This window comes from Carassius auratus, chromosome 24, assembly GCF_003368295.1.
Source record: "Carassius auratus strain Wakin chromosome 24, ASM336829v1, whole genome shotgun sequence".
NCBI lineage: Eukaryota > Metazoa > Chordata > Actinopteri > Cypriniformes > Cyprinidae > Carassius > Carassius auratus.
The window spans coordinates 2,168,867-2,193,911 of record NC_039266.1 but is presented as its reverse complement, the minus strand read 5'-3'; the positions used below and the strand labels follow the sequence as shown (position 1 = coordinate 2,193,911).

The 25,045-nt window shown below is 36.1% G+C and overlaps 2 protein-coding genes across 7 annotated transcripts in view; one reads left to right on the top strand and one right to left on the bottom strand.

Moving 5' to 3' along the window:
- Window positions 1-16,745, bottom strand: part of LOC113041986 (ankyrin repeat and fibronectin type-III domain-containing protein 1-like) — a 68,788-nt gene extending 52,043 nt beyond the window's left edge. The window contains exons 1-4 of one of the 3 annotated variants that reach the window (XM_026200574.1): window positions 16,525-16,745; window positions 13,648-13,698; window positions 6,540-6,718; window positions 4,567-4,772 (exon numbers count right to left, since the gene is read on the bottom strand). In XM_026200574.1, coding sequence (XP_026056359.1) covers window positions 4,567-4,772; window positions 6,540-6,718; window positions 13,648-13,697 — 435 coding nt within the window. In that variant the 5' untranslated portion in view covers window position 13,698; window positions 16,525-16,745. Of the gene's footprint in view, window positions 1-4,566; window positions 4,773-6,539; window positions 6,719-9,151; window positions 9,497-13,647; window positions 13,699-15,143; window positions 15,227-16,524 lie in introns of those variants that run through there. The other 2 variants (XM_026200576.1, XM_026200573.1) reach the window with 2 other exon arrangements.
- Window positions 16,746-19,589: 2,844 nt separating this feature from the next.
- Window positions 19,590-25,045, top strand: part of LOC113041987 (calpain-15-like) — a 26,006-nt gene continuing 20,550 nt past the window's right edge. For 3 of the 4 annotated variants that reach the window (XM_026200578.1, XM_026200579.1, XM_026200577.1), the window contains exon 1: window positions 23,738-23,922. In XM_026200578.1, coding sequence (XP_026056363.1) covers window positions 23,738-23,922 — 185 coding nt within the window. Of the gene's footprint in view, window positions 19,993-23,737; window positions 23,923-25,045 lie in introns of those variants that run through there. The other variant, XM_026200580.1, reaches the window with a different exon arrangement.

The following is a 25,045-nucleotide window of genomic DNA, read 5'->3' as shown; positions in this document are numbered from 1 at the left end:
TTGGAAGGCCAAACAAAGTAGTTTCAGTTTCACAGTGAAACACACAGCATCTATATGTCATGGCGGTGCGGCAACAACAATACTATAACGAGAATAAATGGTACGCCTTCTTTCTTTGCATGAACATCTGGGCAGCCTTTTGCAAATCTTCCCACATAGTGATGTAGAGATGTGTTAGAATGTTAGAACGAGTCGGGGGTTTTTTTTGGGGGGGGGGGGTAGAATATCTCTTTGGATTTGAGACTTTGCAACTTTACAGATCTTCTTTATGCACCAAGAGCTTGTAACACTCCGAAGAGAAAGCAACAATTTTAAAATCGCATCATATGACCCCGTTAAGTTTTATACTTATACAAAAATTTGTTTTAATTCCATTGTCATATTTTTCGAAATGTACTAGCAATTTAAATGAAAATCATTTCAAATACAATTCTTAACCACTTTGTTCCATTTGTTTCTGAAAAAGAGTCTTAAATGTTACTTGACGACAAAAACTGCAACAGTGTTGCTATGTGGTTGTTAGAATGTTGTTAAATGGTTGCTAGGATGTTTGTTTACAGCCTCTTGTGAAAATGCTGCAGAGAGACACACACTAAACTACAGGCGAGTAATTGGATTAAATCAACAACAACCAAAAATGATATCAACATTTGGATTCCTCATATTTCCTCACTCAATCCTGATTCCACCCCCTCTCACAAACCCTCTTTCATTTCTTATTTTTGGTTCAAACGTGTGAATCACATGTCGGGTCTGGCTGACATTTACTGCACGTAAGAAATGAAACATGATTGTTGATTTTAGCTGTTAGTCTGAACACAAGTTCTCATGGGACCCAACTGATTTGATAAAGACTGAGCGATTGTTTCATTTATCCAATTCAAATCATTTATTCACATCCACACATGCACAAACAACAGCAAACATGCGTTTCATTCATCTTCAGACTAATGTTTATAAACACTCCCGCTTTATCAAAACTGTGCACCAACTAAACAGTTTTATTAGCTTTCTGTTAGGAAGACAGATCAGATAAAACACAGACAGAGTGAAAAGAAGGACAAACTTCAGAGGGAAGAGAGTGAGGATGAGTTTGGGAGCGACGCCCCACATCTAAATACATAATGAGCCTTAATGACCGCCGTTTCACCATGTTACCAACAGCAACCACTGCTGCAAAGAAAAAATGTCCAGCCTTTTGCCTTTCGAGTGTGTGTGTGTGTGTGTGTGTGCCTTTGAAGAAAACAGCACAAAGCACAAACAAAAGAGAAGACACTCGCTAAACTTCACCGTTTCTTCTAGATTTTTCTGTCTGCTCCTATCAGCGATGCTCGTCTTCTGTGCATTTGTAGTTTTTGTGAATGTTCTCTAAGTGTTTGTGCTCTTAATGAAGGCGTGTGATGATCTTGAGTTCAGTACAATATTTAAAGACCGACTGACAGAGAGAGTCTGTGCCTATTCAGCACTGCCATCTAGAGCTCCGCTTACACAACTACACACACACACACACACACACACACACACACACACACACACACTCAATGACCTCTGAAAATCCTGCACTAAATGCACTGAGAAAATTACTCTCATAAAACTGATTCCACAAACATTACCCTGGAAAAAATAGTTTTTTAAATCTCTGAATTAAACCAATATTATCATTAAAAATGCATTTCACGATAAGATTAATTAGGCTTATTTTAAGAATGTTTTATTTGTGTATGATGAACCTGTTAAAAGACAATCTCATGAAACCTGATAAAAACATGTCCAGGTCTTATTTCTCCCCCAAAATAAATATATAAATATAAATATATGTGTGAGTGTGAGAGAGAGAATTTTAGGGCACTTATAATAAAAAAATTTTTTTACAAATTATTTATTTAGTATGGTAGTATTTATAAGTTTTACTCTTGTAACTTTATGCTGATTTCATAAAAAAAAAAAAAAAAAAATCTAATTTTACCATAAGTTTTCAAGAAGAATTTAATTAGACTAAAACAGAATAAAGGAAGTTCCAAAAACTGTTTTATTAACTGAAATAAAGGTAAAATATGAAATGAAAGATTTTTTTTGTTTTTCGTCTAACAATTAGAAATGTTGTCTCAGCAACTAACTAAAATTAAATGAGTTCAAGTTGAAAAAGTAAAATTTCTAAATTGAAATAAAAAGAAAAGCTAAACAGAAAAAAGGACAAAAACTACAAAATTACTTTAAAAAATATGAATACTTTTTAAAATAAAACTAAAATAACACTACCTTTATGCAAAACAAAAAAAGTACAAATATGTATTCAAATATTATTATTGTAATTATGGGGTGAAATATGACTTGGACATGTAGTATTTGTAAAAAACAAATTCATTTTAATCCAACCCGGATGCATGAGAACTGTAAAGTATCATTATCACAGTCATGAATCACCATTAAACATAACAATTATCATGATTTTCTTAGCTCTATTTCCCATGCAAACACAACTTTGAAATACGTACTATATGCATGTGCTCTAGAAATGTATAATTCAGAAACAAGTCCAGCCTTACTGCATCACCGTCTGTGCATTAAATAAAACATCTTATTAATATATGACAAATACCTGCCATGAATATCATAATGAATTATTCAAACATCCTCTGCTGTCATTTATCTCCACATACAGATGGAGCAGAACAAGTTCACTAAGACTGTGTACAATCATCTAGCAGGCCATTCACACTAATGCACACAAACCGCTTTTCCCAGCATTTTCTCCAACAAATCTCTGACTTTAAGCCGGCTGTTGTTGGCCGACAGCCAAAGCGCTGTTTATTTCTACAAATACTGTAACAACTAAGCTGCCTGAAAATAAAGTGTTCTGCAACCCTGGAACCGTTTCTGAATGCGTCAGCGAAGTGAAAACTATTAAACCATACAGTACAGGAAAAACAAAATAATCTTCTTACTGTACAATGGAACTCCAGCGCTGAAACTGAATGATTCAGGAGGACAAGGGCTTAGAAAACACACGAGTAGTGGACTACACATTCAACTTCTCAATCAATCCAACCGTCTCTTTTCTAAAGTGCTTTTCTAATAAATTGACCGTTTGCAACAACACAGTACATTTCGACTTGATATTGCCTGCTGTGAGCAACATTTCTGTTTTTATACACAGCCTGTACATCACCATTTGTGTGACGACTGTGATGCTCTTGCGCAAAAGCTTATAATTATCTGTTATCTATCACTTACCGTACAGAAAGGCTGCGTTCAATATATCGCTAAAAAATGAGTCTAGTCCCTTAACCAGCTTAGTTATACAATATTAAGGAACACATTTAAGCACACACAGGCGTCTTACCCCTAAACACAGACGACTCATGAGGTCCAGAGAAGAGCCCATCCTGGCAGTGAAACTCTCACACACACACTCTTTCTGAAGACATGTCAGGTTGCATTCGGACACCTGAGCCTCTATTACACGCCGCAGACAGGTAATGAGGGCTCGCCTTTCATGCTATTATACACACTACATTAAATATTCATACAAAACCCTCCGTGTGCATTTTGAAACACAACTTTAGGGAATTACTTCGGCCAAAAATTTTCCTTCATGTATTTAATTTAAGCTTCTTCTGCTCACGAAAGCTGTGTTTCTTTGATTAAAACCGCAGTAAAAACTGTAAAAATGTGAAATATTATTACCTTTTGAAAGAATGGTTTTCTCTTTGAATATATTGTAAACTGTAATTTATTTCTGTGATGCACAGTTGTATTTTCAGCATCATAACTCCAGTCTTCAGAGTCACATGATCTTCAGAAATCATGAAAATATGAGGATATGCTGTTCAAATATTTATTATTGGTACTCAGTTATTAAAAATGATTGTTATTATTATTATCAATGCTGAAAATATTTATATATTTGTGGTAAACAAGCTATTTTTTTGAGTCTTTGATGAACAGAAAGTTCAAAAGAACAGCATTTATTTTATACAGAAATATTTTGCCAATGTCTTTACTGTCACTTTTGATGCATTTAATGTGTTCTTGACAAATAAAAGTATTAATTTCTTGTTTTTTACTTATGCTAAACTCACAAAGTAGTGTATCACAGTTTCCACAAAAATGTTAAACAGCAAAAAAACACTTTTTTAACACTGACTGATATTAATCAGGAATGTCTCTTAAGCTGCAAATCAGCATATTTTACATTTATGCATTTTAGCAGATTAGAATGATTTCTGAAGGATCATGTGACACTAAAGACTGGAGTAATGAAAAAAGAAATGTATCACAGAAATAAATTACATTTTAAACTATGATAAAAAAAGAAAACAGTCAAAAAGTTTAAACTGGAATAATGGTTTAGTTTATTTTTTAGATCACATAAATGCACCCATGGTGAGGAAAAATGACTTGGTCCAAGTCTAAAATTTCTAATTCTTGCACCAGTTTGCATAAAATGACTTCTGAGCACTTAAATACATAGAGTTTGAGTAACAACATGAGGTTGAGTAAATAAAGACCACATGTTTATTTCTGGGTGAGCTGTCCCTTCAAAGAAACTAAGTTTCTACTCACAAACTTCCTCTTCAGTTTGACTTTGGGATCGGCGAAGCTCCGCCCCTCCGGCTGTGCGGCTTCAAACTCCGCCTCTCCCAGGTGATCATCTGCCGAGATGCTTTTCCTCAGATACGCCGCCCGCCGCCGGAAATGTGAGAAGGGCGACTGAGAGCGCGGCCGCGGGTCAACAGCCTCATTTTCATCCTCCAGCCGCCACATCTCGCCTGAGGACAGACAGATCACACATCACTGACACATCACACACGCCGTATTTAACCTTATTTCGCCGCTGGATATTCCCAGGCAGCCAGCTAGATCTGTGGCTCTCAGATGAGGATGTTAGGGAGCTGTCAGGCCGCTGGAACAGAGTTACTCGTGTTTATTAGACTTGAGTCAGTCAAATCTGGGTCAGAGTTTCGAACAGATATTACGGCCCTCATTTGGCATGATCCCAACATAATGAGCACGTCAAACACGCTGAGGGAGACAGCTGGGATTCGATGTGTGTGTGTGTGTGTGTGTGTTGAAACGGCAGCATGCTCCTCTGTTGGCGATTATGGTTGCTAAGCAACTAGAATGGGGAGGAAGCCAAAGACTTTAGTTTTAACATTTGAGAGACAGTGAAAAAATCCTTCACAGAAGCTTTACACAAGAGCAGCTCAGCTGTGAGAATCGAGGAGAAAAGCGCAAGAACGAGAGAGGGAGGATTTGGCCAAGTGCAGCGGGCTGAAGTAAATATGGAGTACGCGCAGACGCGCTAAACAATCACACATGGAGTAAAGCTCACACATGTTGTGAATGGAATGTGCCGCGTGGACGCTTCCCGTTCCAGACCTCGTCCATTCACAACTACACTGCCAATTCTATCAGTTCAGCCTCTCACTCGCTCGCTCGCTGATGTTTTAATCACATTTTTATTTTTGCTCAATAGAGCAACTGATGGATAGTTGTGCATTTAAATGCTGAAGCCATTCAGACTGAAAGAGAAGAGGATGGAGCTTACAAAACATATTGCATTCTAAAATCAAAAGAAAAAACAAAAGAATTATGTTTTGCACGAAGAAAATGCAGCCGTTTTTGGAACGATAAGAATTTCTGCGTTGACGTTTTCATGACAATTTAAGCTACTAATTCTTATCACTGTAAAACAAAAAATTATAGAATTGACAGTGTTTCTATTGTTAACTAAAACTAAAAAAAAAAGTTTGCTATTAATTTTACTATTATTTTGCCAACTAACTAAAGTTAAAGTACAAAAATTGCTACTAATGCAAAAAGTGAAATGAAAATATATTAAAGCAAATATATATTTATTTAAAAAATCTAATAAGAATTACAAAAGCACATACAATTATTAAAACATTAAAAATATATGAATAAAAGCCAATTCAGCAATTCAAAATCAAAAGCATCCTACAATCAAAAGAAACAAATCTAAAAAAAGATTTCAATTATGATATATTGACATCTTCACGACATTTTAGCTACAAATTCACATTTCTGTAATGCAAAACATATGAATATTACAGTAGATTAAATATTATTGTAATGTGAAAATTTTAATTCTACATTATTTATTTAATATAGTAGTATTTGATTTACTAACTTTAATGCTGATTTAATTAGCCAAATCAAGATATTACAGTAACTGTTATGAATGTAAAATGGGAATCAACATTAAGAATAAATGTAATTATTTTATAGACTTTTAACATAAAAACAGAATGATTAATTTATAATGTACTTTTTTTTTTTTTTTTTTAAAGAACTTACAAAAATAGGTACTGGACTCCTTTTTGAGGGTAATTAAAACATTGAAAACAAAATTTAAATGTACTTAATTCAGAAGAAATGATTCGGTGAAAAGTGAGCTTTCCATGAGATTCACCCAAGAACAGAGCTTTACTAAAACCAAGAGCAGAGTTCAGAAAAATATGTTTTGCCATCACGGCTGTGCAGTTGAAATAAACACACACACACACACACAGTACCTGCAGGAGGCAGGGTACACGCCTCAAGACCACCAGGGCTGGAGGGAACACGCGGACGCCGCTGACGTTCACAAACGTTCTCCGACTGCTGCACACGGACGGAGGCTGGGGACTGAGGGATGCTGGGTAATGTCCTGGATTTGGCCAAGAGAGGCCTCTGTAGCCGTCGCTCCAAAGACCTGGAGCACAAACAATCAGAACCAATAACAGATCAATATTCAATCACAGTCCCATTCATTAAAATGCATGCATAAATAAACTCAATAATAAAATAAACAACACTTTACATTGTATGCATGTGAGTGGCTGTGTATTTGAACACTTGAGATTATTCATTCATTTGTTACTTATTTATTGTTATGGTTTAATAATTAGTGCCACTATACTTAATGCGTGTAATAAAGTAGTTTTAATGTGTCTCAAGACAATGTGTTTCATGCATGCATGAACATGTTTATATTGGTCTCTCTGTAAGGTTACAATAATGTTAAAAACATTATTTTTCAAGCTTGCAAAATGAAGAGTAACAGCATGTAGAGATTTGGCTACATTCACGTGTGAGTGTCTGGCAACGACGGAGCAGCGAATTCAACTGCACGAGGAAATTCTACAGCACAATGTGATGCCGTCTGTCTCTGATCTCAACAGGCGTCAGGTTATGCAACACGATTTCCATCCAAAACACTGGAGTAAATCAAAGCTACAGCGCAAACAGAAGATGTTCTGCATTTCATAAAGTCCAGATACAATAATCTCACTACAAAACATCCCAAAAACGACGAAAAGCCACAGGCAGCGCAGATGTGAAGAGCAGCTGCAGAGAGTTTGATCGAGGTCTGTGCCAATATATATACTTCACTATTGATCAAATATTAGAGGTTTTCCCATCATTAGACAAGCTTAGTTAAACTATTCATTTAATAAATAATGCACTTGGTATGCAAAACTGACAAATGTTACAAATTATGACATTAAAGAGCATCCACATTTTATTACGGACTTGAATTAAATTTGAAGTAGTAAAGAAAATGAGATTTAATTAATATTCACTAATGAGTTTAATAAAGAAAGTTTAATACTAGAGCAGATTTTTTTTTTTTTTTTTTTTTATAAATGTTCCCAATCTTTTTGTGATTCATTGGTGTATTTAATTCCAAATTAAACGAGAAAAAAATGTTGGTCTTTGTAATCTTTTGTCAAAATGTAATAACTTGCTCTGAAATAGTTTCTCGCTTTGGTTGACATCAGTGTTTTTCCTAATTCTGGCTTGAGTTTTTATGATCCCAGCATCAAATCACCGGAGAAAAACAAATCCTGACCTACATTTGTTTCTCATTTTATACCATGTTTCACTTGTTACATGTTCTTACAGAGCACAGACTTAAAAATGACAGAACTGCAGAGTTGTTACTGTCAAGTAAAACGTAAAGCTAAAAATATATTTTTAATTGAAATAAAGCAAAAAAAATAAATATTAGATTAAAAATGTAAACTTAAACATTTTTAAAAATTGGCTGATTTTTACACACTATTCTTATTAATAGAATTTAATGCAAAAAAACACTGCAGTAATGTGAGAACTTATATATTATTTAAATTGTACAGTAATGTTTTATTTGGCAGAATTTTTCAAATGTTTTCAAATTAAAGAAAGATTAACTTAAATATTACTTTGGTCAAAACTGAAATAAAAAGTTGAAGTCCTGAAATTTCTAAAACTAAAGCTTGAATAAATTTTAACTAAATCAAAATATATTTTTTATATATAATTAATAATAATGACAAAGGCACACACAAAATAACAAAAAATAAAATAAATATAAAATTTAAATAAAAGCAAATATAAAAATAAAATCTCTAATCCAATTAGGAACAACATGAGGATGAGTAAATTATTTCATAATGTTCATCACTCTACATCATCTACGTCTCCGATATTTCTCCTGAAAAAAAGGCTCCAATAATCTCATGCTTAAATTTGCCAAGACAGTAAAGTATGTGATCAAAAATAAAAGATTTCGATATGATATGAGCTGCTCCACATTCATTCAGATTTACAGCTCTATAATGTATCATAAAAACCTGAGCAATAAAGACAAAGACACCAGACTACATTCACAGATCTGATCTATTTACACCTTTTCAAAGGTTGAGGACAACAACATTCAAATGAGTCAGTCCTATCCCGGCCAATCAGTTCCCTGTCTGTTCCCTCCATCTAAATTCTCTGCTTTCATTGGCTGCCCATTTCTCTCATCCCACCCTGTTCTGTCCGCACACTGACCAGATGATTTCTGCCCCATCCAGGTGAACTGACCGCACTTTAACCGTCTAGGACACACTACACACACATCAAAAACTGTTAGCCAAAAGAAAGACGTTTTCAAGTGTCCTTGAAGTCTTGTATTTATGACTGATTCTTGAATGTGCTTGTCTTGTTTTAAGGTAATGCCACATGAGACATGTTATATGTCAGCATAGCACTATAGTATTAACCAACCACACCTGTCATCTTCAATATAAAGGTATGAAATCTCATGCAGCAGGACACATATGCATCCATGCACACACAGAACACACACTCTCAAACCTGCGCTGTGATTTGGGAGTACCTGGCCTCGGCTACTGTGCAGCAGTAACTGCCACTGCGACGGCCGTCCCTCCGAGCCATGAGCTCATCCCTGGACCGCCGGCGGTTAAAGTAATCCGTAAGTTTCCCAAAACTTGCCATTCTGTCCCTCCCGTGCGTGCCTGTGTGCGTCCGCGTTCTGCTGTTATTCCACGAGCGGCTGTGTCATATTCCTTCTCTCACATCCCCACAGAAACAGCAGTGAGCGCGGAGCAGCAGCAGTTGTTCGCGAGAGAGATGCAATGAGACGGACGCGAGCGAGTTTAGTGTTTTCTTTCAGCATTCTCCCTCCGGAGCATCATCAGTGCTGCGGCAACAACATCAGCATCCTGCATCTCTCGCTCTCACTCAGCCTCTCTCTGGCTCTCTCTCTTTCTCTCTCTCTCTCTGTTTCATAAATGCGTGCCGAACGCTCTGAAAGAACTAATATAATCTAGAGCAGAGGAGGAGCAAAAAATGAATGAGTAAAGATGAAAAATATCAATCAGAGAAAGGCAGTAACGCTGCTGGAACGAGTGGTTTTTGCCAACTGTTCTGCATTCAGAACGACACATCTCTGTTTGTGTGTGTGTGTGTGTCCTGCTTTGATAAAGACGGCAGCCTGGGCTGCACTTCAGAGAGTGGAGTTCATAAAATCAATACTGGCTGAGGACAGGAGAGCATTGCTTGTCATTTTGTGCTCCAGTTCATCTATTGCATCCTTTTTTTCTTTAACTTCTTGGCTGGATATTGAAAGTAAATGAAAATGCAAAAAAACAGGTAAAAGATTGCATTATCAGCTGGCCCATTTTTGCCTGCTGCAAGCAAAACTGAGTGCATATATATTGCACACTGATGGCAGATTTACAGGGCTGTGTCCGCCGCTCTCACTGAGAATAAATTGTGTTCAAGCGTGCAACTGTGTCCAGAATATTTTCCTCTCCGCAGCATCTCGCTTCTGCTGCTGTCTGCGGTTTTGCTCTCCTGATAGAAGCTGAATATGGTGGGGATGGATGTAACAGAATGTACTGTATATGCAGGTCATGCTAATTGAAAGAGTGAAATCAAGCAAACTAATCAAAGAAAACGCAATGAAACGCATCAAAGCAAAGTGCAATCATTATGGATTCATTTAAGCCAGGTCTGCGTGACTACATTGCAAGACTCTTGCTTACTGACAGTATGAAGGTTTTCATTTCCAATGCAGTTTCAACCATTTTAATAGACAGATCCCCCCAAATTACAAAAAAATCCAAACATACAGTATTTCTAAATTAAAACAGATTCAGTATAATTTCTTTTAAATTGCATGAAGATTAGTGAAAAGTGAAAAGGGGTGATGAAAAATCATATATACACTAGCATTTATAAAATTAATACTTTCAGCGAGGAGGATGCATTAAATTGACCAAAAGCAAAAGGTAATACATTTAAGATATTTCTATTTCATATTTTCAAGTGCTGTTCTTTTGAAATCCTGAAAAATGTTTTATGGTTTCTTCGAAAATATTCACCAATGTTAAACTGTTACACTTTTATTTCAAATTAATGTATTAATAAAAAAATTCCTGAAAAAAACATTTCCACAAAATTATGAAGCAGCACAACTGTTTTCAACACTGATAATAATCAGAAATGTTTGTTGAGTAATAAATCAGTATATCAGAATGATTTCTGAAGATCCTGTGACACTGAAGACTGGAGTTATTATGCTGAAAATTCTGCTTAGGATCTCAAGAATAAAATACATTTTACAATATATTCACATAAAAAAACATAAATTTTAAATTGTAAAAATATATCATAAAATTACAGTTTTTACTGAATTTTTAAACAAATAAACCCAGCCTTGGTGAGCAGAAGAGTCTCACTGACCTCAAACAGTAGTATACATGGAATTAACAATACAGCATGAAATAGCTTGCAATGCATCAGGTTATATGAATTTGTAAACTAGGAATCAGGTGGATATTTGCATTAAAAGCATCACGCGAGTTCATGAGCGCACAAAATAGAAATGTGTGAACATCACAGACAATGGCTCGGAGCATGTGTCAGATATCTCGCTTTAAAAAACCCATGCTGGTAACAACAATAGAGATGATGATGGTGATATCTGCTGCCTTTGGGAGAAACATCAAAAATAGCACACGTGTCACGACCAGACTGCTGCGATCAATACAGCTTCATAACACAGCTGTTATTTGTGTTTGTTAGCGTGCTAACCTGACTCTCCACTATCAAACATCCAAGCCTGTGCAAAAGGAAAATGATATTTCATATGATATTATGCTTGTCTAAGCATCACGACGAGCACTTGACCAATGGCATGAGTTTGGGAAGGGACTAAACAAGCCACTGTTTTCACTGCAATTAAAAAAACATCACATCACTGGCCATTGAAATTAATAAATATGTGGAGGAATAACTGTAACAAAAAACCTTTCAATATTAGTGCATGACCTCCATATAAGCATTTTGACTGATGACTTCAATGACTGCATGTTTATTCTCTGCATATAGAACATGTTCACACATGTTCTGCTCCATACTGAGCACACCATTAATATTATATACTACAAAAACAGTCATAACACTATTGTATTATGCTGTTTCAAAGAGACACAGACAAAGAAGGAACATTGCCCTCTAGTGTCTTACACACACTGGACGAGCCAGTATGTTGTTTTTAAATCACGGATCATTGATGCTGGTGGTTTTGCTCTGCAGTGAATGGGTGCCGTCAGAATGAGAGTCCAAAAGCTGATAAAAAAAACACAATTAATTGATCTGTACCTATTTCTCACTATATTCAGAGAAGACAGCTTTTCACCTGAGAAAGCATTACTATAGAAGACTAGAGGTTTTTAGAGGTTTTAATGGTTTGTAGTTAAAATATCTTGATGGATTTGTTTCTTACAAACACACAGCTTTTGGATTCACAAGAAATAAATTTGTGGACTAGAGTGATGTGAATTACTTGTGGATTGTGACATTTTTTTCAGTTGTTTGGATTCTCCTTCTGACGGCACCCATTCACTGCAGAGCATCCATTGGTGAGCTAGTGATGCAATTATACATTTCTCCAAATCTGACGAAGAAACAAACTCTTGGGATGGCCTGAGAGTGAGTACATTTGAAACAAATGTTCATTTTCGAGTGAACAATTATTTGATATTGTATACTTAACACCTACACTGAACTACAAATGGGCTGCAGTGGGTGTGATGATGATGATGATGATGAATGAGTGGTAGGAGGAGCTAAAGCCAATATTGTCACCTTTAACCAGCTTCAACTCTCGAAACGCTGTGCCTCATCGAGTGACGCCAGAAGTGTTTCCCTTTATAGACATGATGGGTTATAAAATCCAACACTAATGAGATGACACTCAGTCTGGGACTGTGATGCCCAAAGGAAGTGCGTGCATCATTTCAGCAAAATGACATTAGCACTTCCTGTTGAACAGAATTATTTTCACCACAGTTCATCAATTGTGCATCAATACATTTGAGCTTAATTAGGCAGCTCAGTAAAGGTTCTGAATATTTACATAAATGAGAATATCGAAAAAATTGCCTGATTTTTTTTTTATGAATGCACATTTTATGGCAGATACTGATGAGCAATGTTCCTGTTATGCATGATAATTAAACAATATAATGAGAGATATTATATCTACTTTAAGCCAAAAATACCATTCAATTTAGGAGAAACATGCTTCCCAAGTTAAATAAGGCATTAAAATAAACATTGAAAAAAGTTAAATGTATACTACCAATTGAAGTTTAGGGCCCATATATATTATTACTTTAAATAAATTAATAATTGTATTCAGCAAGAACATATTAATTAGTTCTAAAGTGAGAATAAATACATTCAAATGTTCCACTTTTATTTTAAATTAATGTATTAATCAAAAAATCCTTAAAAACATTTCCACAAAATTATGAAGCAGCACAACTGTTTTCAACATTGATAATAATCAGAAATGTTTCTTGAGCAATGAATCAGTATATCAGAATGATTTCTGAAGATCATGTGACACTGAAGACTGGAGGAATGATGCTGAAAATACAGCTGTGCATCTCAGAAATAAATTACAGTTTACACAGAAAACAGCTGTTTTAAATTGTAATAATATTTCATAATATAACCATTGTTATTGAACTGAATTCAATTGGTATTGTAAATAAATGCATCTTTGGTGAACAGAAGAGTCTCTTAAAAACATCACAAATCTCACCAACCCAAACTTCCCATATGGGTTAGAGTTGTCCACATGTTCACTTTAACTATTAAACTATTAACTTTAAATATGTTTTAGGGTTAATATTCGTAAATTCTGATCATCTCAACATGTTCATATATATATGCTGATTTATAGGCGTCTGAATAGTTGTCTAAAAGCACAGAACATCAAGGCCTGTCTTCAGGGCTTTTAAACATGATGAATATTGATGTGTGTGTGTTAATAAAATGCAAAACATGAGGACTTACTCCATTAGCGTGTCCGTACTGAATACATCAGCATAACAGCCTGCGAACATCCTGAGAGAAACACAGACACACGCGGTTAGGATTTCACACAGGAAAAGAGGAATCATCACTAGAGCTGTTCCTCTTCACCTTTAAATGTGGTTTGTAACCAATTAGTGTGTTTTTCCAATCTAATCAACCTGAAAAAACACAACTCTGCTGATTACACTGGATAGTCTCGTCTGGGAAAGATGATGAATTCAAACACATCAACCTTGAAACTTCTTTACTAAAAAAAATGACAGTACGTAATTGCAACTTTTTTCTCACAATTGTAAAATTTTTCCTTAAAATTCTGTGTTTCTATGTCACAAATAAAGAATTTTTATCACAAATTCTGAGAAGAAATTCCTGAATTGCAGTATATAAATTCAGCATTGTGAAATATAGATGCAGAATATAATATAAGATATAAATGTGCAATTTTTTTTTTTGAGAAACGAAGAATTCAGAGAAAACTAAATCTAATTTACAAAATAAAAACTGTGAGATATAAATGCAGATTAAAGAGATATAAACGACCAATTGAGAGAAATAAACTTGCATTTCATAGAGAAAAGGATTTAAAGGCAATTACCTTTTTGCAAAACCTTATTGGATTTATGTAAATTACAAATTCGGAGTAAAAAATAAAAAATGTGAGATTAAAACCTGAAATTGAAATTCTGAGTTAAAATCAGAACATTGAATTGCAAGATGTAAACTGAATTCAGAGAAAAGAGAATTTAAAATACAATCTCAGAATTTCAATATGTAAACTCAAAAAAATCAGAATTGCGAGAAAGTAAAAAAAGGTTATAATTTTACTGCAAAATGTCAACTCAGAATTTAGGTTAAGTCGTGCAATTCTGAAAAAAAGCCTAAACTGTGGGTTTGAGATAAAGTCACAATTACCATTTTTATTGCAAAGAAACAACAGCGAGATGTAAACTACACATTACTTGTGTAAGAAAAATAGCAATTACTTCTTTAATGCGAAAAGATGCGAAGAGAAAAAAGTCAGAATTGTGATATAATCTAATAATTAAGATGTAAAGAAAGTCAGAATAGTGATGAAGTCAAAATCTGAAAAAGTCTGAACTGTGAGACATAATAAGTCGCAATTACCTTTTTATTTTTTATCCTGTGGCAGAAACAGGCTTCCAAAGGAAACAGCTTTGTATGATCATGCATGCTTTTCTGGTAGGAAATCTCACATCCTGGATGTTGCATCATTGTGTGTGTGTGTGTGTGTGTGTGTGTGTGTGTGTTTAACGTAAGCCCTACATAAGCCGCCAGCCGTCGTATTCCAGCGTCTCTACAAGTTCAAACAGAGTCTCATCTCGACGTGAACAGATGCTCCTGGCATGACTGCAACTTCATCATCATATGCTTTGCAAATCTTTCAATCAAGCCATCAACCGCGTTAACCTTCCGCTGATATTTACTGGATAATGTCATTCCTGTGAGTCACCCACCTGACAGCTCATCACAACCTCCCTCAACGCTCACCTTCCCCGCGCCTCTGACTCACTTCTCTGAACGTCAGCGGGAAATAAGAGAGTCCACTTCACCATCCATGTAATGATTCACGAGCTGAACAGAATGAACGGGGGAAATGACACACTTCATAGCAGCTCATTTCCTGTGGAACTGGACAAATGCATCTCAATCCAAACGTCTCCCACTCACACACACACACACACACACACACACACTTTGGGATCCATCTGTTCACAAACTCATAAGCAACAATAGAGGCCCTTTCCTTTAGCCACTATGGGCATATAATAATGTGTGTGTGTGTGTGTAAGCATCCTTTTCCTGACCCTGCTGTATACAGGACACACCTTACCATCAGACTTCCTCACACTCGCCCAAACACACACACACTCGGTGTTTACTTTTTATAAATAGGAACATCATAGACTTTTATGATTTCTGACTTCTATGAGCTGTTGTGTTTACATGCGGTTCAATGACGCGACGCCCATTTGATTGTCTAGATCTAGTATGTCAACTACATGTTTGTTTGCTTTTTTGTTCTTTGTTAAAATACATTAAATGCATTACAATAAAGACATGGAAAATGAAGTGCACCACCAAGAATAAAATGCATTGAACACACTGAACATGTTTCCAGTTTCTGAACTTTAAGTCATTTTGATATGTTAAACTTTTCCACAAAATAGGTTAAATGTGTGATATCGTCAAGCCTATGTCATGTGACAAGAAAATCATGAAATATGATCTTGACAACACAGAGTTCATTAAACAGAAAGAAAGAAAGAAAGAAAGAAAGAAAGAAAGAAAGAAAGAAAGAAAGAAAGAAAGAAAGCATAATTTGGCCTTTCATGAAAAGGCACATTTTGTTCAATCAGTCAAATAGAGTAACAAGAAAATGCATTAATATTTGTGATTGATATGCATGATATAAAATACTTGAGAAATGTTTTAAAAATTGTCACCTAATAATAACAATAATACTTACACTAATAATTAATATGAATTCAGTCATGTTCCAACATGAAATGAAAATACTTGAGAATCACTTGTCATTTAATCAAACACACACATTAACATACATACATATATATATATACACACACACACACACACACATTTTTTAAGTTTTCTTGAATGCACTCAATTTGTTTCGTTGTCTGTCTGGAAATGTGAACTCAAAGCGACATCTGATCGCCATGACAACCGCTGAACATGAGCGCGCAAAACAAAAACCTGCTCAAATCCCAAACCAAATAAACAAACTAAACCATCTTCAGTTCAGTAACACACAACCAACAGTCGAGAGCAACAAACACAGTCAGTCAAGTGAGTGTCTGATAAACACACGCGTACCTTCAACACAAAGAAGTCGCTGAGTTCCCAAACTCCGAAAGTTTTAACTCCTCCAGAGTCTCAGCTCTGATTTTCCTCTCATCGCGTTTGAGTCTCTTCTGATTTAATCGATGAATACAAAAAGCACCGGTCTCGCTGAGATCTAATTGTCCACTCACTTGTTGTCTGTATCTCTAAACAGTGAACTGCTTACCGAGGCTACATTTTGGGCATCAAATGTTACTTATGTTACTAATAATAACAGTTTCCTTTGTGACATCACCCTTCTCTTCCTGCAGGGGGCGCGCGGCCGCTCATCTACCACACAGAGATCCCGATGATTTTAGCTTTTTGAGACTTAAAAGTGCATTCGTTTAAATATTATTATTTCTAAAAATCACATATCATATCTAAATGACGATTCACTGCCAAAAATCTTTATATCTAGCAGTCAAAAAGCTAAACTATTTTTAAAATCTATCGCATTCTGATCTGAGCTGCAAAAAGTAACAGGCATCACGTGACGACGTCATCGGCTTGAGTCTTAATATTTAATCTTGTTATGAAACAAGTTATTTTAATTTACAAAAACAAAGAAGATAACTGTCTTAAATGTATTTGTATTTGTCTATTAATATAAAATGTTATTATATTCCGCTATGTTTAATACATTATGTGGATATATGATTAGAAATCGACAGTCTTGATAATACTACCTTTAAAAAACTTTAACTTAATAGAACGTACACTTAGAAAATTATTTAAAATTATTTAGTCTGATGATTATTTAATAGACCCATCGTACCTGACCAATAAGGATCGAGTCTGATCCACTAAGCCACGCCCACGGCGTGCTCCACTGTAAATTTACCTGCAGTTCCAGGTGTTTAATTTATTTCTGTGGGATTTAAAACTCAAGCAGTGTGTGTCTCACGAGATATATATGTATGTCTCGCGTCGCTCTCGCTCCTCCCGAGATGAAAATGCGATTTTTTTTTTGTCATGTCTCGGATTATTTTAATTAGATGTGACACGTTCAAACGAGTTTCTATTCATAACAAAAAGAACACGTTCATCCAAATTAAGGGAGGGTTTTAATTATTATCATTTAATGACAGGCCCTAGAAATATGGCCAATTATTCAATTAAAGGCACTTATAGAATTCTTGAAAAGTATACTTTATCTAGTTATTTGTCATCACAACGTAACAAACAATCAAACATCAGATATTTCAAAATATATTCAAAATCTGAAGTTTTGTATATGAAATATTCTGTAAAAAATATTATTTAAAATGGCATATGGCACACATTAACAGTATATTCAAAATGTGATTTTTAAAGTTCCTAGGTTCAGAAAAGACTTATATAAATACTATTATTTATATTTTACAGAGGGAAAATAGGAGTGAAACCCAAAATAGGAAACAATCCAAAAATACTGGAGGGAGAAGCCCAAACTCCTGGCAAATGTAGTATTTCCTGAAACATGTATTATACAAGCACAAATGCAGCGGGTGACACAGAATTACTGGGATTAAATCTGTTCACATGCTGCTATAAGAACAGACTGTTGAATATATGGTGAATGCCAATGAAACTGGGAAGTTTGGGTTTTCTTTTATTCCCCCACAACCCCAAGATTTGGTGCCAGTTGCATAAACTGCTTTCTTTGCATAAATCCTTTTTTTTTCTGCAAGACTCTTTAAAAATCAGTTACATAAAATGCTCTAATCTGAATCTGAAAAGACTGATTTAACTGCTAATTGGTCTAGTTCTCAAGACAAAGTCTTAACACACTATGTTTATGCAAGTGGCTGCTGGATTAATAGCTACAAAGTCCTTTGAAGTATCACTGCACCAAAATGCATCTGCATTATGTTATTATTTTATGACTCTATTACTAATTATTCTCTGGTTTACCGTTTAAATGGATATTTCATTCCAATATAATCAAACTCAATTAAACTAAGGACTTTTAACATTTTCTGTCTTTCTTTAAACTATATATTTAATCTATAACTTGCAAATAAGCCTTAATATTTCTTTAGAATTATGATTATAATAATATATATGCCTGCTCTAATAAGAATGGCATGCATCCATTAACAGAGTAAGAAATCTTAGACCTTATTTTCTCAGAACTTCCACTGTTTACCACTAGATGGAACACTTGGAACGTTTTTAATCAATCTTCCATCAGTTAGACACAGTTTATTTCTGAAGTTTAGTAGTACTATCGTTCTTCCGCTAGATGTCGCAAATCACCCTCAAAATAATAGCGGCGCCTCAAGTCACCGCTTTTCTTGTTATAGTGAAAATACAATGTGCATGTAAATTATTAATCACTGTGTCGCCTGTCAGTTTCACAGTAAATGTTTCCTCAAACTGTTACGTTTTTAAACAGTCTATTTTTTATTAGAAAAAAATATTATTTATTATTAGAATAAAGTTTTGATACATCCATATTAAAATATTTAGATATGTTTAGTGTATTCCGTATCATCCTTATATAATTTACCACAGGGTCAGTTTCGGTTTTAGTTGAGAAAACCGACTCGATTAAACTACATCCGGGAGTCTCTCTCATAGAAAGAGATAGAGAGGCTGTGGAAAATAAAGCGTAGCGACCTAGAGGTTGTCTTTAATTATTCAAGTACGATATCCTAATAGCCTTTACATTTTATTTTCAATTCAGCGAGCATTAAAATACCATACCGTCGTTATTCGTGAATAAAATATTGTCAAGACGCGGTTGCGGTAGACGGCACGTCACCTGATACCTGTTACTTTTCTCAACGCTAGTCGGGATGGACCAATCACGATTGGCTGATTGAGGATTTAAAAATATATATATATACTTTTATAAACACTGTTGACACAGATTGTGATTTAAATTTTTAAATATGAATCGTTGTAAGTTTTAGATTTTCAAATGTACAGTTAAAAAAATAATAATAACTAAAAACCGTCGTGGGATTTAAACGCGGCTCAATGAGGATTCAGGTTTCTGAGCCGTAAAGCGCCCCCTGTAGGAAAAACACCATGTATTCCAAGGACACTGTTTTATAGTCCGACAACATTCGCGGTCCAATGAGAATTTATCTCTCTCCAACACACACAAGGCATTTTGGGAATCGAGTTTGAGAAATCCGCATTCTGAACGAGAGCTACGCATTCTTATCAGCGTAGTGCGGGGTTCCAGCGCGGGTTTACGTCGAATGCGCGGCGATCTGTTTCTTGTGATTATTTCAATTGAGGAGCATGAGTAACCCTGCGAGATTATCAAACCAACCAGATCACACATCAACTCACCCACAAACGAGTATGGATTGGAGGAAGAGAGAGCTCGTGGGGGGTCAATACGTATTTGAATAACGAGTTTGGGGAGGAAATGAATCGTTTCGGACAACAGAAGGGAAAGTTAAACGGGCAAATCAAGGAAGAGAAGATCATCGGTCCATCCAAAGGTCCCCCTGTGCTTCACAAGTAAGATCACTTTTCTAACGCAGATTAAACAGCCAATAAAACACCTCATATATCAAGCTGTATATAATATGATGTAGCCTGTATGTGTTTCCATACGCTGTGTTTTGGCGGGTTCTGTTTCTTTAATTGTTCGAGCGACAGTCGCATCGAATGTTACATTGTATCGTTTCATCCTTTTAAAACTTCATTGACGAAGTGATACAATGTAACACTCTGCCACCGAGAGAACTCCTCGTTCTAAATTCGAACGCTGGTTTCTTTATAGTTTAACCTCTGGTTTGGTCAGGGGTTACGTGCTGGTTTAGGCTCTGGTTTATTGATGTTTCTGAACTAGGAAGTGAATTCGGAGATATGGAAGTTTCCCTCAGAAGCTAAAATTTGGTATGTTAAGCAGTGCTGTGTAAAACATCTAACTGTTGAGCTGAACTGAGTGTGTGTGTGTGTGTGTGTGTGTGTGTGTGTGTGTGATATGAATGACTTTAAAGAAGCTCATGTTTATGAATAATTTAACCATACTTATCAATCATCATCAATTCCTCATTCAGACTGAATATCTTTTCTCTCTGTAGTTCTCATTTCTGTTTCAGTTTTGTTTTTGTTTTGTTTGTTTTTTTAGATCATGTTCAATTTTCATTTGTAAGAATAATGAAGTATAGTAGTTTTAGTAGATTGTCTGTATATGTATTCAGCAATCTGTCTGTCTCTCATGGGTCAGTTGGCTCTGAATATACAGTGTTACTGTGTGTGTGTGTGTGTGTGTGTGTGTGTGTGTGTGGTTAATTAGCTAACTTAGGCAGGAAATGCACAAATAATGTTTTAGAACTCTAAAATAAAAACAGTCTATTGGGGCACAGAGTTTGAGTATCAGCTCTGTAGAAGTCTTTTGAGCTCATTGAGACTCATTATGAAGAAGGTGTGTGTGCGTGTGTGTGTGTGTGTGTGTGTGTTTGAACAGTGACGCATTTTCTCCTGAATCGGCAGTCATCAGTGTCACATGCCTTAAATATTGTATGCATGTTTTGTCATTGTTAACTCGATCCAAAATCAAGTCTGTTGTGGTTTCAGTTAGTTGTTTCACACATCGGCTCTCTCACACCACAAGAATCTGTAGCTGTCGTATGCGTGCGTAAGATCTTGTCAGACTGGTTTTTATCAGTTGAGTTCTTGAGAGAGTGCAATAAATTAATTTCCATAGAATCTCCTGTGTATGACTTACACACACACACCTAATTAACTAACAAACTCTCAACACATTTGACCTACTGCTCAAATTCAACTGATGTTGCTATGTCATGGATCACAGCTCCAGTTTCTGAAGTTTGTATTAAGAATATTTAATAATGCAACTAAGTAATGAATAACAATGACAGGGACACTTCCTTTTTCTGCATACTGTACATATCAATGCAGTTAGCATAATTTGTCTTCTCATATAATAATGCTCTAAACTGGAATATTATAAACTTTTCTTCAGTATGTCTCATAATATAGAAGAAATGAGTAGCTTTACAAGTACAATGCAAGACACACAACTGATGTCCAAATATGTTCACCAAAGCTCATTCAACCTTCATTTTTTTTTCTATTCGTTAGGTCTTTTCCCACGACATTCTGAATGGAAATTAATCTTAAATTTAAAAAACATATTTTTATAACTTTTTGAAATAGTTTATATTTTTTAAATAATAATTTATTAGATATGTCGTTTTATGATTTTGAGATGAAAAATGACCAAGACGTGCTCTCGACTGGGTTTGTGAAATTCACCCACCTATTGTCTCTAGATTATTAGTGTATATATTTATACACGAGATAAACAAGAGAATCCGAGTCCTGTGGCAGAGGGTGAGCGTCACATCTGCGCATGCGCGCTGCTGACTCGCCGTAATCCTCGCGCGTCTGCGCGTCCTGGAGAAACGGGCTGAATTAAGAAGCGAATCAAATAAATAACTGGAGCATAGGCATGCACATCAAACTTCGCTTTATACACACGCATGCTTTCATCATGATTCCCGTGAGGAAATGCATGAAAACACTGCTGCGGTTTGGCTGTTGTGTGTGCTTCTGCGGTGCGAGGCATCATCATCATCATCATCATCATCATCATCATCCGCTCCAGCCGAATCATAAGTGACCGAACCGGCAAAAAGAACCGAGCGGGACCGACCCCCACCGCACATCTGGACTGCAGCAGGGATCTGTCTGTTTCATCCATCCCGATGCTTTTGACGCTCGACCGCAGCTGAGATCCACATCGGACCGGAGGACCGGCGGAACCGGAGCACTCATGTCCTCACCGGGCCCGAGACCACTGCACCTCACCCGAGCCTCTCTGCGCCGTTAAATATTCATAGTCGCGATCTGAGTGTCAAACTTGATACTCCGGTGGCTGGAGAGACAGATGAGAACCTTCACAGCCGTCGCTGTCACATTATGAACATCTGCACGAGCTTTAGATGAGACTCAGATGAGATGAGCAGCTGGATCTACACATGCAGGACGAGATTCACTGCAGCACCTGCAGTCTGACTCGCTGAGGGCCTCCGCTGGGTCAGAAACCCTCTCTGTGTCATCTGAGTCCACTGATGCTGGAGACACACATGCATGCGCAGCCGCATTCACACTGATACTGATACAGGGGTTTGCACACATATGCATGCACAGTCATGTTATGCCATTTTTATATCTGACTGATTCGTTTTTTAGAGCTTACAAGGTATACACAGAATATTGGTGGCTAAGCTTGTATCGGCAGATATTACCATGATTTTTACATTTTTACTGGTGTTTTTTAATAATAATTTTTTCTGAACTTTCCAACAAAAAAATGTAAGCATGCAAACGCATGAAGAATCATTATATCAGTCATATTTGACATAAAGTAATGGTGGTTATTGGTATCAGCAAAAATACCTTAAAATTTTGAAATGAAATAAAAACAAATGTATTTAAAAAATATTTTTTACAATTAAAATTTGGCTTATTTCTACTAGCTCTTGAATTGTAATTAAAAGTAAGATTTTTTTTACTATTATTAACAGGTTGTACTATACCGTGTAGAAATAGTTTTTAAAATTGCTCTTCGCATGCATCGCTGATTAAATGCACGCACACATACATGCACCCATTCGCATGCGTAGATGCACACAGATTGATATGCTTGTTCTCTGGACCCTGATGTTTGTTTGCGGTGAAAGGAATATTTGCTTCTGCAGGCTGGATGAAATGTGACGCATCGTAATCCCGGTGACAGCTGTGGAAAGATGAGCCACAGACAGACAGAGAGAGAGAGAGAGAGAGACAGGCAGCGGACATGATTAGAGGGACTGCGCCGTGACTCAACCAGACGCATAGAAAAACTGGAGACTGGAAACTTTCTCGCTACGTTAAACTTTCTCTTTTGAAGCCCTAAACAGAGTGTTTTAGTCTCTAGTGCTTCAGTAATGTGTTGTACCGTCGTCCTTCCTCTCAGGCGAGGTTATGGCAGGTTAGACACCACCTTAGGGCTCGTGGCCCTCGCACACCTTTGGGGAAAACTGCAACTGTGGATTATATATAAGACTCGCTTGTGTGCATGAGCGCTGTCAATCACAGCCACTTCCTGAAGTTGATCTCTGGCAGACTAAAGATGTCTGACCCTGTGAACTGAGCTTGAGACCTGTTGACCTCTGTTTTTGACTGTATTTATGTGCATGAAAGACAAACAGAAGGACGCAGCGTGTGCGTTTCTAAGTTGCTCGTGGCAATGGGGAGTTCTGCGTCGTCTCTGACCACGGATAGAGAATCAGATCACGGGTTTGGCACGGCTCCGTTCCCACCGGCCGCTCCGATGGGCTGGCTCAGGACCAGCCACAGCAGTCCGGTGTGGGGAACCACGTTCATCACCCGCCAGCAGCAGCAGCAGCAGCCTGTCCCTCATAGAGAGCGCAGGTAAACACGTGCATCGCCTCATCAGCTGACCTAAAGTCAACATGGTGTCAGATTGACTGTTTACATGCTCAAACTAATATTTAGGCCAAAAGTGCATGCACTTGGATCACACAGTTTACTAATAAACCTAGTGTGATTAATATTTGTCAGTCATGCATCAATGAAAAAGGTCACTGGCATAGTTTGATTTGATTTCAATCAAAATGCATTCATTCAAATTGAATCGTGGAACTATTAACATTTATTCAGTTAAAAAGTATGTACATGGTTAAAATATGGAACAAATAATATTCAATTATTAATGATATATTAAGTTGGCTATTGCATATTTTAATACACATTTAGTTTGTTTTTACAGAAATCTGGCCTGTTTTATTCATGTATCACTGACAAATATGCATCACATTAAGTTTATTAAAACTGTAGTCCAAATGCATGGAAATGTAATTCAGTGAACTCTTAAACTGAGGCCTAAATATATTCTGAATATATATTTCAGTGCAAGTTTCTGGTGGTTTTGTGACCGTTTCATCTGTGGATGTTATTCTGAAGGAAATGTTCACCCACTGTTAAGTAATTTCTTTATAAATCAGATCAAATTCAATCTTAGGTTTCTGGAAACAATTTTGATCAGGAGTCCTTTTTTGTTGTTGTTGGTTAATTTTTAACTACCATTCAAAAGTTTTTGTTTTTTGGGAAAAAAATGAATACTTTTATTCTGCAAGGACTGATTAAATGGATCAAAAGTGACGGTAGGGACATTTATAATGTTACAAAAGATTTCTATTTCAAGAAGTATCAAAGATTCCACACAAATATGAAGCAGCACAACTGTAAACATCAGAAATGCTTCTTGAGCAGTAAATCATCATATTATTCTGATTTCTGAAGATCATGTGACACTGAAGACTGGAGGAATGATGCTGAAAATACAGCTGTGCATCACAGGAATAAATTAAAATATATTACATAAAAAAACTGCTATTTTAAAGTGTTATATTTCAACATTTTACTGTATTTTTGATCAAATAAATGTAGCTTTGCTGAGCAGAAGGTATGTAGTTCAGTAGGATCATGTTTAATGAAGTGTGTGTCAATACAGTGTATAGCTGAAATGTCTTGG